Source organism: Chroicocephalus ridibundus, chromosome 1 (genome assembly GCF_963924245.1).
Source record: "Chroicocephalus ridibundus chromosome 1, bChrRid1.1, whole genome shotgun sequence".
Lineage (NCBI taxonomy): Eukaryota > Metazoa > Chordata > Aves > Charadriiformes > Laridae > Chroicocephalus > Chroicocephalus ridibundus.
Window position 1 is genome coordinate 40,372,261 of NC_086284.1, and position 15,600 is coordinate 40,387,860.

The window sequence follows — 15,600 nt, forward strand, 5'->3', positions numbered from 1 at the left end:
CCCCTTCATCCTCTGTGCATTTGTAGCCAACAGCAAACTTCTATACAAAGGACAGGATAAATATGTAGTGACATTTCTAGAATGGTCTCTTGGTCTCCAGCAGTTTGTGATTCAAAGACTTTGTATTTGCATTTAATAGCTTTCAATGGATAAAAGCTGCCAGAGGAATCAAGTAACTTCTGTCAGCAAGCTTCAGAGCAAGAATATTTTGGTATGCAGTAACAAAACTGTACTTCTGTACAACCACTGAGGTATTGTCGAGTGAAGATAAGCGTCATAGTGAACAGCAGAGAAATAGAAGCAGCAGCAGACTCAGTTTGAAGGAAGAGTCAGAGACATGACCTTCTCTTCTGCTAGCTTTCCAACAATGACAGAGGAGGTTCTTGGCTCTTTTACAGCTTTGGACTAAGGAAAGTAAAAATAAAGCATACCCTCCGATGCTTTGGGAAGGATATTTATTCCTCCCCTCCTCTGCAACTTGAGAGAAGAAACTTTTGATGATTCAGAAAAAACAGAAAGAATAAAAGCATTTACACATAGCCAGAGTGAGAGTTTAAAGAGGACTCTGATGTCTGCTCCTTATGGAGGAGATGCGAGGTAGTATTTGGAGTAGGAAATGCTTACTCAAATCAAAACCTACTATCTGCATAAATGTTAGAGCTCTTAATCCCAAAGATGGCTCCACAGATTAAATTATTTTTCATGGTAATGCCATTTTAAGTTTGCAGCATTCTCTTCACATTTGTTTAGAAATTTTACCGCTATAACATAAATGACAAGTCTTATGAGAATATTTATCTACAGACATTAATGACCCTTAATTTTTTCAACAGTTCTCTTAGACTATTTCCATCTCTCCCAAATACAGCTGCTATTTATTTTTTTAGGGGCTTTGTGTAAACTTCAGTTTCACAAATGTCTTTCAGCTACTATCTCCAAAGGTTCCACTTCTAAGTAAAATTTTCAGAAAGAAAAATAATTGTTTCTACTAAACCTCTTGTTCTTTTGGAGCTACTGCTTAGTACAAACGAATAGCAGCTGCTGCATTCTGAGCCCAGGGTTGCCAACAAGTGCATGAACTACACCTCCATGCTTCAGAAGATTTAGCACCTTTGAGATCTTGTTAGAACATGACTTGTGACTATTAGCTGTTGGGTTTTAATTAATATACATTCAGATAAGTTCTACTTTTTTTGCACTAAAAGCACCTAATTCCCTGAAGATGTGAGACTTGATGAGGTTTTGCTCTGTCTCAGCTTTTGCTGTGGCTTCTGCAGATGTATCACACGTTGTTTTTCAGGCTAGATTTTTTTTTTAAATTGAGCATACCTGTATTTTATCATCTTTTGTATCATGTTCAAGTACAAATGTGACAATTATTCTCGAGGAAAACATCTGTTCTGAGTACTTTACCCAGATTTATACTTTACTGTCAAAACAATACAATTGCATCTGAAAAATAACCTCCATACTTAGTGACATATCAGGTGACATCTTTCCAGTGGATTTGTGGTCAATGTCTGTCACAACTCATTCCTCGTATATAGGACCTCTGTTTTGTTTTTTTTTTTAACAGGCATAAAGCAAAATTAGATCTACTCTCCAAGCTTGTTATGAGTGTACTGTCAACTGCCCACTAAGTATTAACATGAGCATGTACTGAGTAGGCAACTCTATAAGGTCCCACAGTTCTTTCAGCTCATTGTTATTTACCGTAAGAGCAAGAAGTTACGCTCCTCACAGTTACAGAACAGATTTATTCCCCACTGACCTCATAATAAAAGTGAGCCTTAAGAATAAAGTTAAATAACAAAAAGTGACCTCAGGAATCCTCTTGGTGAAGAGAGTCCAGTTTGAGCATAAGCGAAGGCAGTCATGGGACAACTGGAAAGAATAATAAGCACCAGGGAAGAACCAAGCTGAACAGAGCACTTGAAATTCCAAAAGGGCAAACTCCCTAGAGAAGAGAGCCCTTACACAAAACAGTTGCTGGATAGTAATATTATACCCTCAGGATTTTTTCATGTATAGTATTATCAGATCTTTCGACCCCTTCACAGTAAATTTAGTTGCACAAAACATATACCTAAATGCCCAAAATCTAGAAATATCGTCGAAAGCCTGTGTTTTTCAGGAAAGTAGCCCAGCAGATATTTTGAAACAACAAATTATCAACATATGTTAGAAACTACTGATGTTCACCTCTGTTGTAATGGAACATAAGCAGATTTTTATAATCTGCGACATGTGCCGTCCTTTAATGCCCTCAGAGGAAAGGAATACTATTAAGATTCTCCTCTCCCAGTGAGAAGAAATTAATAAAATGGAGGCCTTATGAACTTGAGCTAGGCAGGGAAAACAGGGTCTTTGACAGTACCTACTAATATAAGTAGTTTGGGGATTTTTTAATTTATTTCTAAGGCAAGCATTTTATCTGTTGGAATCTGTATTTTAACTGCCTAATTACATTTACTACTTTCATTGTTTAAAACTGTTAGTGCTGGGATCCATGGTGTCCTTTTGTTTTGCGGAACACTCCAGAGCTAAAGAAAATATTCATATTGCAAAACTTAGCAAAGAGTAATAAAGTAGTAAATGTCTGAAGAACCAAAACCTAAAACACTCTTAGCAAGTTTGTGAGACGTGCATGTTTTCTTCCAAAACCAGATAAACAATATAAAACCTCTGAAAACATAAATGCTGCAAAATTGACTGTAAATAAGGTCATAACTGTCTAAATGAACTGGAACATGGATTTAAAACTAGTTAGTTATGATGAAAGTGAAACTGAGTAACACAATTGAAAACAAACTAATGTTCTCAATTGGAAATCAGATGTTTAAGACACCATTTCGGCATCACTTCACTGCTTCTACGTAAGAAAGGGCAGCCTTTGTAAACAACCACTGATGAAAGTGGCTTGTTACTTAAATAGTATTCAAAGTAAGACACAATGAAGATGCCACAATGATGGAGTTCTCAATTATATTACAATAAATTTAGCCGGTGTTATCACGGTTATAGAATTCTTTACACTGTGATAAGATCAAAATAATTGATTGGTGTGTTTTCTACTGAGAATCTGAACAGCATGAGAAAGTATGTATCTGAATGTTAATAGTATGCAGACAAGTGGCATTTACATAAAGATCCCCTTCCACTGGTTATTTACCTTAGGAACGATAGTATGTGATAGTTCGAACTGGCTTCATAGAAACAAGCAAAGCAATCTTATTGACAAAGCATCTCACGATGAATATAATTTTGTATCCCAGAGAGTATTTAGAGGACAGATTTTATTATCATAAATTTCAAAATACCAAAGATCAGTCAGTGCTTAGACATGCAAAATTTTTAATTAATTCCACATACTTTTCAAGTTAGGATGGAGCTGAAAGCAAAATATGGAGCTGATATTTTTATTATGTAAACTTAAGACTCTCATCATTTTGTATGTGTGAACCATTGGAGCTGTGATCATTAGGACACAAAAACGTCACTAAGATGTAAAGTAGAGATTGAGAATTTTAGCAAATTACAATTTAGAGAGATCTAAATCTGACATTGGCTTCAGGTCCGAATCTCAAAAAAATACTTGCAAGAGAGTAAGTCAAATGACTCCATGTAAATAACAAAAATCTATGGGTTTTTTAGCAGAGTTTCAAATTTTCACTATAAAGCCTACATAAAATGCTAACTTTTTCTAAAAAGTTGCTGTACTACATATTCATAAAACACTACACATATTTTACAACCTACAAAACATTGATACAATTATTTATATCTGAAATATACAAAAATATCAAACTGAAAACTTTATAAAGATTTATAAAACACTGTACATATTTATCTAATTTTAGAAAATGACCGTATCAACACTGAACTTGGTGTAACAGTATTTCAAAGGCAGTCTGATGCAGAGGTATGGATGACAGAGAGTAAGCTGTGATCTAGATGGTTAAACTGTCTATACATCAAAGGTACAACATAGGCTAAGGAAGGCTATTACAGTTTGTGAGAAGGCTGGTATACTGTAGGACCACCTCAGATCTCGCGTTTGCAGTAAATGTCAGTTACTAGTGATGAAATTATTGTATTCACCCGGAAAGATTTCCTTCTCCCGCCAAAGTAGTTTAAGTTAAAAAAAAATCAGGAGTTACCTTTAATTCGGCATCATTTTCCTTTTGTTTTAATACATCTGTATAGTGCTAGGCAAACCCAGTATGATATAGTCCTAGTGTGCTGTACAGAATTTACTGGCTCGACTCACTTATTTGGTAGATATTCATAAAAGCTATGGTCTTGTACATATTTCTTTAAGATCTTAGGGTTTTGTGACTGCAAAAAAAGTCAGCAATACCCCCTGAAACACTAAAAATTTTGCAGCATTATGTAGGTCACTTTTACAAGAAGAAATGAATCCACCTTATGCAGCAGAAAGTGGCACTGTAGGCAACAACCCCCTAGTCTTCAAATAACTTCCAAAAGCAGATGAAAGCCAAAGAAATACAAAGAAAAGGACTTCAAGAACAAAGGAGAATCTAGGACAGGTTAAATGTCTGTGTTGTAAATGAGACCAGTGGTTAATAAAACAAGCTTAGAATGATAATATAAATCCTGTTTAAGCATTGGATAGCAGCTCAGGTCTTGAACATTATGGACACAGGCTGAAAGCAGAAGCTTCGGAACCGTAAACAAGTCACTAATGGCCAATTAATGGTCACCGAAAAACAGCACAAAAAAACTGGTTTTACATTAAGAATAGAAGCAGCAGTTGAGCAAAGGAAAAAAAATCCATTTGAAAGCACTGCTGTGACCTGGGGAATTAACACCCCTTGAAGGACTTTGCATCGCGTAATCTAGGGATAGACAAGAGGGTCAGGAACTGTCTAGAAACTAAACCATCTTATAAAATGGTAAGATTCACATCAAATTTAGGACACAGATATTAAGGACTGACTGCTTTGAATATGTTGCGGTAGTGATTGATAGTAAGAGCTAATTTGTAGTGTTAATGACAAATAATGCATAAGAATAAGTTATTAGCACAACCAGTGCCATTAACGATTGTCAGTCCAGTAAAGTCGGGTTGCTTGTTTTGGAGTTTTTTGGTTGGGCTTTTTTTTGGTTGTTTTTTTTCAAGCTTAAGAGAAACAGTTTAGAAACTGTAAGTAGCATACAGCACAGTGATAGACAGGCATCCCTCTGGTCATTTTCGGTTAAAAAGCAGTGTCACTGAAAAATGTAGAGTGAAGATGCAGAGTACACTGTTATCTCTTCACTGACAAGAAAAAAAATCTCAAAGAACCAGTTAGTACAAATACTGTATATTTTTCTGTTCTTCAAGTATGCACCTGTTTGAATCCCAGAAAATATTTTCTAGTATGGTGACACGAATGAGTTTTTAGCTACTTCATTCAAGCAATAATTGAACTAATGTTCCTACAAACCCAACATCTGATCATATAAAGAAATGATATGGAGCAAAAATCAGTTACTCCACTCCAGGTAAGAGTGTTTTGGTATTTTGACAGAGGGAGGACCTGGTTAGAAATTTGTCAGCAGGTCAGATGTAAACATTTTGTGACTGATTTACAGATTCTTAATGAGAAGTCAGCTTTTCAATGAACTAGAAAAAAAAAAAAGAGGGGAAAAAAAATATTTTTGAATGTGTATGTTACTCTTCCATCAGAATCAGAGCAACATTATGCCTCTTCAATTAGTAAAAAGTTTTGATAAGACTGCTAAACTAAACTAAAATAAAAACCCCCAATTTTTCGTATTGTTGTTGCTGTCCTTCCTGACAAACAAATCTATCAGAGGTGCTTTCCACTGCCAGAATTTGGGTTTTCTAATAGACTTTAAAATGATGTTGCAAAACAAGCACAAGAAACCTCACAAGGAGCTAAGAAGAACAAAACACAAATCATCAGTGTCCAATTTAGTGAATATCAAACTTGAGACATTTATAGTTTCAGGTGATCCTAACATTATCTTTTCCTACCTGCTGTTGTTTAGATCAGTCATTCCACTTGGAACCTTAAGTGGCTGCTAACAAGAGCAAGAAACCTCTTTATGTACACTTACATATTTCAATAAATAAAATAAAAAAGCTACTAAGAGACTGGCAAGGTTTAACCCCAGCTGGCAACTAGAACCACGCAGTTGCTTGCTTATTCCCCCCAGTTCAGATGAAGGAGAGAATCAGATGAGTAGAAGTGAGGAAAAAAAACCTCATGGGTTGAGATAAAGACAATTTAATAGGTCAAGCAAAAGCTGCACACGCAAGCAAAGCAAAACAAGAAGTTAATTCACTACATCCCACCTGCAGGCAGGCGTTCAGCCACCTCCAGGAAGGCAGAGCTCCATCACATGTAACAGTTACTTGGGACGACAAATGCCATAACTCTGAGGGTCCTCCCCCATCCTCCTCCTTCCCTCAGCTTTCTATGCTGAGCATGACATCACACGATATGGAATATCCCTTTGGTCAGTTGGGGTCAGCTGTCCTGGCTGTGCCCCCTCTCAACTTCTTGTGCACTCCCAGCCTGCTCACTGGTGGGGCGATGTGAGAAGCAGAAAAGGCCTTGACTGCCTAGCAGCAACTAAAAACACCAGTGCACTAGCAAAAGCATTTCTCATCCCAACTCCAAAACACAGCACTATACCAGCAGCTAGCAAAATAGTTATCTCTATCCCAGCGGAAACCATGACAGAGACAAAGCTGCTGACCTGCAGATGACAGGTACATAGCTCCCAGCTACATTAGCTGAAGCAGTAGGTTTAACTACCAGAGGCCTACATACACATGTGGGTATATGACTCAGAAGTCCTTAACATTGGCACCTGTATTCCAGAAAGCTTGAACATGACATTATGAAGAATAGGGCTTGAGAGGAGCTTTAATTTTCCCTGAAAGACTATCAATTTTCCATCCAAAGCACTATCCGTCATACATACAACATGTCTGAGAGAAGAATATCTAACCTCTTTTGAAACACTTCCTATCGTGCGTGAATAGAGACACCAGTTTTACCCTTTCCTAGTCTTCTTCAGCCTCCTCTGTCTTTAAAGATTGTCACTGGTAGTTTTCTGATCATGTCTTGAATTTGCTTCTAAAGAATTAGAAATTCTGCGTTCAAAGGGCAGCCGCCTGGTTTCCCGTCTTAAGAGAAAGCTTCAGTCTCACACCTCAAGACACGAATGCTCTTATGAAAATAAATCAAAGACTTTTGGTTTGAAGAATCTCTGAAACTAAACACACCTACTCTGGCTATTAGTGAAACGTGGAAGAGACAGATAATCATTTATGCCAAAGGTGCCGACCAGGTTTTGAGTGGGGAACTGTTTAACAAGATCTGCGCAGAAAAAAAATGAGAGTAGCTCACTATAATTTACACAGTAAGTCATGTATCATTCTGAAGGATTCCAGAAGCTCAGTCTGGGATAAAATATAGCAGTATGGAGGATCATCAGACATCTTTTTTACTAACAGAGAACTCACAGTGTCTACCGACTCTTTTGGTACAAAAGACAATGAGCATAAATGAGTCACTTTAAAAATGCATGGCTGAGGTTTCATTTAAGGTGTTTCAATGGGGACCTATTGAAATAACAATTGACATACTTAAAGAAGGGCTTATTCTCATAAAAGAACAAAAATTAATATGTAACCTTAGATAAAAGAAAATGGTTTTGTGATTTGGAAAATGTCTGTTCTCAGGTAACATAAGGGGTTCTGAGCATAACTGAACTTTCACTTGGTCACACAAGGTTCAATATGTTCCAATAGAAAAATACAAAGAAGCATGACGAGTTCTAAAGTAGCTTGAGGAAAACAGGTAATTAGAGAAGCCAAATTACCTATCAAGGTAATTATTACCTATTAAGGTAACTATTACCTATTAAGGTAATTCAAAATTTAAGAACCTCTTTGCTGTAAACTTTAATTGGTGAAAGTCATTCATTTATTCTGTCTTTTCTGATTAGCACATTCAGATAATGAAAAAATAACAGCTTTATTTCTGGTAAAACATAAGATAAAATGCATTTTCTATGCTACTTACCTGTCTTCATTTCTAACAAGCACTTTTTCTTTTGTTGCCTCTCTTGTTTTTCTTTTTCTGCTTTCTCCTTGGCTATTTTAGCACGCCTCTGTTTTTCTTCTGCTTCCCTTCTTCTCATGTTCTCCTTTACTGCTTGCTGTGGGAAAAAAAAAGGTAATATAAAGTTCCATTAAAACCGAAGTCTTAGCAAAAGCAAAGCTGGATCTTCAAAACAAAGAAAAAAGCTTTAAAATCTCATCTCCTAATCTTAATTTATCAAGCCAAATAAACACTTGACATTCCATATTTAGTACCTTTTATTCAGAAGAGTAAGCAAATTCAGAATAAATACATTAAAAGCATACTAATTTGCCCCAAATGGGGATTATAAATTCAGCAAGAAATACAGCTTAAGAATACACACATTAATGTAGGAAAACCTCAAAATATATAAACCACCTGGTTTTACAAAGCTTTAAGTATGTTACTATTTGTATTTCTAGGATAGTTTCAACATTTATTCTTTCTCACGCTACCACTATACCAAGCAAAACAAGGCTGCCTGGGTGACTTAGCTGTGCATTTTTCTTATTCTTATCCACATATGCATTAATTCACTTGGTTTATAAATTCTTGTCTTCTGGTTAATATCCATACAACATTGTTTATTTTGAATTATAAATAAGTACTCCAAAGCTTCCGATGAAGCGAAACCAGAACTATGAGTTCCAGAGTTTTTAAATCATTATTTTGCATATTCAGACATTAAGCAAAAATAAAGTGTCAGATTTGATAATTTTTTAACTAAGCTATTATAGGATTACCTTTTCATCATTTTTAGTGCTAGCTATGTACACCAGTAAATTTTCAGTGCTCTGCTGTGGCCTGCATTAAATGTAAAGTGCCATGCACCTCTTCTTTTCAGAACGCACTTACACACTAAATCTCATCTTCCGCAATAGATCAGAGTATCCCCTCTTGCAAAGTGGCTAACATCTTCAAAAGATCTGAGGCAGAGGCTGCACATTCGCAGAGTTAATTAATGTCTCTCGTTGTTTTTAGAGGGAAAATGTCTGGCCTGCACTCAGGAAAAAAGTGTAAGAAAGGACTGAAGAATACTATAAAGCACAGGTGAATGTGGAGTACAGCAATATTTGCACAGGCAAGTATTTGTTTGTGTAGCATCACTGCAATAGATAGTGACCAAAGGAAGTAAAAAAAAAAAAGTAAAAAAAAAATCACATAAATCTTATGAGGAAATACCTGTCTTTGATAACTAAAGAAGAATAAGTTTTCAATCATGAAAATGACAATGAAATGGAAAGCAAAACTGTACTTCCACAGTGTCCTCTCCAGAGTAACCTCTATCAATTTTCTTGATACCAGGGGAGAAGCCTACTGCGAAACACTGAAATTCCGTACTGAATTAATTTTAACAAATTATTTGCTGATTTTCAGACTGGATATTCTGTAAAATAAACTGCTGGGCAAAACTCAAATGGGACTTGAGCACAAATATAATTTTGGCAGAAACTGCACACTTTCCTAACAGAGCGACCAAGGAAATTTCTACTTTGCATCTACTTTTTCCCACCAAATAATATTAGTAGGACTCAGCCTCAGACTGCAGTCATCCAAATGTATTCCTATCTGCTCTTCTCTTCTATTTCTTCCTAATCACACTGATGAACTGCAGTCGATTTAGTAGCTCACACCTTCACATCCAGTGTAAATTGGATGCTTTGCAGTATCACACCTGCCTTTCTCTAGCAGGACACTGGCCTTCCATAAGTTTTGTGTCATAACTTAAAAATTTTAGGCTGATGATATCTTGGATACCATTTAAGGCACTTCTGTGAATACCAATGGATACCATTTAAGTCTGCTTTGAGACTTCAGCTAGCAACCTCTCCAGATTCCATTAGCTTTACCAAGTATGCATCTCCCTTGACTAGAACATGAGATTGGACACTTAAGCTCACATACAGACACCAATATTTAGAGGCCTCTGCCCTAGAGTCAAATCCCATCCTACATGTTCTGTGTGGTTTCAACACAAAACATAGGTGTCTAAAGTTCTGCCAAATGCTTATACCAAGGATTGTCACAAACTTGACTAAGTCGAGGACATGTTTATCTCTCACAGTTTGCATTTCAACGATTAAATGTCTTAACACTTCCTTGCTCAAAAGGCCTAAAAAATTAGACATGCTCTGACCACATCTGCTATATACAAGCAGCAGTGCATTTAGCATACGGCACAGTATGTAAAGTTAACTTTCAGAAGAATTACCAAAGTATATGCCTTTTCCATACCATGCCAAGGCCTAGAGTTTCTGAGATGGCAGCATTCTTGGGTTCTCTCTTGTGCTCTCAAGGATTGTTTCCAATTTTTATTTGAGTATTTGCATAATATTAAAGAAAAATACTCTAGAGTCTAGATAACAAACTCTTGGCTGCTCTTCTGGTTCTTTAAGTCATGTCTCTGCTGCAAAGCAACCTAGAGTCGACGGGAGCAGGGGGTTTCTATAGTCCTGTGATTAGCATACTGTCTTGGACATAAGAGTTGTTGACGCAAGGCCTCTTCCCTCCCCCTCCTACAACTGCAGGAAAATTCTAACTGTTAGACAAACGCAAGAACAGGAAATACTACAATTGCTTCATCTTATTTCAGAAAGCTATCCTTCCAAGGAAGGGAATGAGCCTGTTAGCAGTACCTCTGATGCTGTGAAAGCACAGAAGGAGGTTAACAGAGATGTCCGATACCTAAGATGTCCCACTGACTGTACCCGGAATTTAGCTTTGGGAGTTAAAGCACTGAAGGTAAGGTGCTTCACCCACTTTTCGGATCTGGCCAACTAACTGTGCTCTAGATTTGGTGCTCAAAGAGTGTGAATAATAGCTGTCACAGCTGCCAAATACTACACACACACACAAAGTGCAGTCCAAAGTTGGCTATGGACCTGAAAGTCTATGGCTCCAGATTTAAACACGTTTTTTTAAATGATTTAAACCTTTTCATTAATTGAGAACAAAAAAAGCATTGTAAGTAGGTAAGAACTGGATGTAAATTATCAACTTTGCTTGATAACAAGGATGACTGAACTTCACTTTCCCACACCTACTGGTGACTTAAGTAGTCTTTTAATTTCGGACTTTTTAAGAATCTAATGATTTTTCAGCACTAAATTTAAAAGCCTTTTGAGCTATGTTTTCTAGGATGCCAAGCATCTTCAGTTTCTGTCAGTACTCAAGACCAATGCTAAACAATTCTGAAAATCAGACCTCAGGAGTCTCATGCTGGGCATCTCAAAAATCTTTTCCAAAATGTCTCAAAACTAAGCAGGTACACAATATTTTGTTTAGTGTCAGTGAATGATAAGTGGTTTCATGCCTTATCTACACACCTTTTTCATATAGCCTTCAAACTGTGCTCTGCAAGACGGAATTATTAATTTTCCTCAAGGTTTCTTCCATCATGCTCATCAATAATATCTAACTGTTTCGAAGCATTAATTAATCTATCTTTATAACACTGCTGTGAAGCAGGGGTTAGTATCAGTGCTAATTTTACAGACACAGAAAAGAAATATGGGGAAATTAAGGTAAAGCACAGCCACTTCTTCGAGTCTCCAATTCAAGATACACCTAAGCATTTAGAATTCTTATTCTACAGCATTTAAAGGGGAGATGTTGTTTAAACATCAGAAATTAAAGTAATACAACTATTTCATAATATTTAGCAAATTTGAAATCAGGCTCCTGAGTTTCTAATTAGGCATTGATCAAGTTAAGAAAACATAATCAATGCCCATGTTGAAAAATCTGGCATACGTGATTTGCCAAACAAAATTATTCTGATTGAAGACTGTCTTCTAGGTTTTTAGCTGTTAAAACTCTGAAGTAGCAGAGGCTTGGTAATCTTCGCATGTTCCAATATGTTTGCTAAATATAGGTTCCATTTCAAGTCCTTTCCTCAAAATAGATGGACACAGGAATTTCTAACCCTTTCTCAATATCTACGAAAGAAGTATTTTTCCCTATCCACACCCTCAGACACGTCTGAAATCATTTAAAAAAGCAACTGACCAAGTAAAACCAAACAAGACTGGGAAACATGCAAGCACCTTAAATAAATGTGTTGTAATAAGTGTCAGGCTGCAATGAGGAGTAGATGGTAAATGACTAATCGAATCCTTCTACAGCTCAATAGGCATGAGTTGGATCACTGCTCCAGACTTTGTCACAAAGCTCGTGCTCAGATAACATTCCTGCAGGAGTGTAGCCAGGAAGGCAATCTATGTAATCATAGGTAGCCAGATGCGACATGAGTCAGCTTTTCCAAGTTATCCAAATTAATAAATTCACACACCATTGGGGACCTGCCTTTTTTTTACTCTATTTCTTCATTGAGAAAGAGTTGCTTACCAGCCAAGTGTTTTGAATCTAAGAGAAAAACCTAGTTTTGCAAAGAAAACTTAAAAAATAATAATCAAAACCAACCACAACCTCCACACAAAATCAACAAACTCTCCCTGCACCCCTAACTTTACTAAATCTGAACATAGTTATAAATCAATGAGATAGCGATGCTCACTAATCCTAAAAAAGAGCTCTATAAAAGTATTTTGAACTTATATAGCCATCAGCTTTCCCGAAGTTGCTTGGTTATTTTAAGTTAAGGGATATACCAGTCTTGAGTATGTATTCTGAAGTATATCATCAAGTTAATCACCGTTTCACAGGAATGACATGGACAACGGTAAAAGAATCTGCAATATTTTGGAGAACATCTGATTTTCCTGAAGTTTGCTAAGACTGTTTGTTTATAGTCAAATATAATCAACTCTAAATATATAAAGAAATACCCTGGTGAGAAATTTCTACCTCAGTCTTCAGAAAGCTCTTTTGTTAAAACTCTTAAATCATATTTTGATAGAATTACAAAAAAACCCAACACCTCAAACAAAACAAACAAACAAAAAACAAAAAACGCCCTATAATAATATGCATTTGTACGCATAATGGAAATGCATTTGGATTCAAAAAATACCTAAAGGAAAATAAAATTAGATTTCCAAAATAGTTTAAGCTTTTATGACGAGCTAGTATGTGCAGATGTTTGTATACATAATGTAGCTGTTGCCCTGTGGTACAAGGACAGAGGTAACATCCATATCTATGACTATTTTAGATGACTCCAAGGCAAAGTTCTAATAACTAACAGTGAGTCTGAATTATAACTATGTTCTGGACTCTATACAGAAGGAGCTACCCAACAATAACCTGGACCAGCCTAATGTCTGTTTCTCAAATATAATTCAAATATTTAAAATAATAATAAAATAACCATTTTTAGCCCCTATCCCCAAAGATCATCCTTTTTAAAGGGAAAAGAAGAAAGTAAGCATTTAAAATACATAAAACCTAAAAGCCCAGACAATGTATTGTCACAAAAATTACAGGTCCTTAGAAACAGACCAAGTTTGAGGAAAATATGCGATTTTTTTAAAGCCAGGATAAGGAGCTCTGAGTTTCCATAGCAGGGAACCTGCTTACAGATGCAAACCTTGACACTGATCAAGTGTTGCAGGCAAATGAAAAATTAAATTAAATAAAATCTTTGGTCTGGATTTTACATGGGAAGAGCATGCATTATAAGTATAGAATAATTGTCAGAATATTTATTTTTAAGTAAATAACAAGGATCCTTTAAACAGCAAATGTAGTTATATTTAAAAAAAGGTAGAGTTTCAGATTTTTCCCCTTCAGGTTATACATGCACATAAGAGGCTCAGTTTTAAATTACATTCAGTGTTATTAGGAATTTTCAATTCTTTCAGAAAGAAATAATCCACAAATAATAATTCAAAACTCCATTATCCTTAGAATATCCTAAGAACGTAGGATGTGCAAAGTACAATTTCTATACGAGTATCAGATACCATTTGAGGAGGAAGAAATTTATTTTTAGTCTGTTCAGTGACTAAAAGATTACAAAAATAGTTTCTAAGAAACATTAGGCATAAAATAAACAGGTTGTACCATGAACATTGTCCTGAAGTTGTTTAAGTCCGTTAAAAACTCCTCCACCGAAACTTTCTTCAGATCAATGGCATAATATCCCATCACGTTCTGATAGAGTTTTTCCATGTTCTCATGCATCCGTGAAAGTTTCTGAAAATCTTCTTTGGCATGAACTAGAAAGCTGTGCACTGCTGTTAAGGCTGCAAGAATACTCGGTAAATCCAGTCAAACCCACAGTTTTTACTTATCATTGATCTGTATTTCACACACATTTTTCATTTGCATCAAATGAAGTATCAAAAGAATGCCTACCATGTCATACATGCTTCCTAGTATTTACTGTATATATTAGGCCTATGAATCAACCAGGGTGTTCTCATCAAACTTTCTCAGCCACTTTAAATTTAAAGATTATTACATTAGCATATAATTTTGCCTGAAATGAAAAGTACGGGACTAATCTAACTTTGAGCACCCATGTAGATTATTTAGTATCACTGTCTCCTTATTGAAGCTGGACATTAGGAAAAAATTCTTCACAGACAGAGTGGTCAGACACTGGAACAGGCTGCCCAAGGAGGTGGTGGCGTCACCATTCCTGGATGTGTTTAAGACTCGTTTAGATGTGGTGTTAGGGGATATGGTGTAAGGGAGAACTTTGTAGAGTGGAGTTGATGGTTGGACTTGATGATCCCAAGGGTATTTTGCAACCTAAATGATTCTATGATTCTATGATTCTAAAGGTTTGGATATATAAATTACAATTTATATGGAATTTAGGTACAGATACCAATAGCCAACCTGAACACTTTCATATATCAAGAGATAGTATAGTTCCTACTAAAATTAGAGTAAAACCAGAAATATTAATAAACAGCAGGATTTTAAAAGTAAAAAACATGAAAGATTAAAAACTTTATCTTAATTTTTTGTGTTTTTTTTGTTTTTAATGCTGTTATAGCAACAGCAATGCACTCATTTCTATTCCTGGTGGCTGCATCAGGTATTTATGCTTTTTCTAAGGCTACCTGCAATGTCAATACAACTTAACTAAATTAGCGGTGAAAACAATACAACTACTTCTACAAGAGATAGACAATTTATAAATAGCACCAAAATACTGCATAACATAAATGAAATAAGAAACCTGTGTTTATTCAAGAATTTTGATAATATAGTCTGTCAAAGAAGCTCAAAAAAGAAATATTGTCTGTAGTCATTTCCTTATGTAGGACAACTTCATGAGGTGTTTACTTTAATGGAACTGTAGCTAAACAAATATTTACATTCCATTATTTTCCTGCTGCAGGAAAGACTACAAAAGATAAGAAATGATAATTTTACCTTTGCTCCCAACTTCTCACCGCAACTATTGCAAAAGAGAATTTACTGTATTTATATACTTCATACTACAGATACATACACTATGGTCACTTTATTTTATGCAGCACAGGATTTTTAATCAACTGCATTAAAATGTAGACAAATACTATTTTTGTCCACCATGCTGTTTTAAATACACAGTAAC

General features: G+C 35.8%; 1 protein-coding gene across 1 annotated transcript in view; it reads right to left on the reverse strand.

Moving 5' to 3' along the window:
• The window catches only part of DIAPH3 (diaphanous related formin 3), a 244,406-nt gene that overhangs the window by 70,903 nt on the left and 157,903 nt on the right, over nt 1-15,600 (reverse strand). Inside the window, exons 25-26 of the mRNA XM_063343720.1 lie at nt 14,091-14,255; nt 8,067-8,202 (exon numbers count right to left, since the gene is read on the reverse strand). Of these exons, the coding sequence (XP_063199790.1) occupies nt 8,067-8,202; nt 14,091-14,255 (301 nt within the window). The remainder of the gene's footprint in view (nt 1-8,066; nt 8,203-14,090; nt 14,256-15,600) is intronic.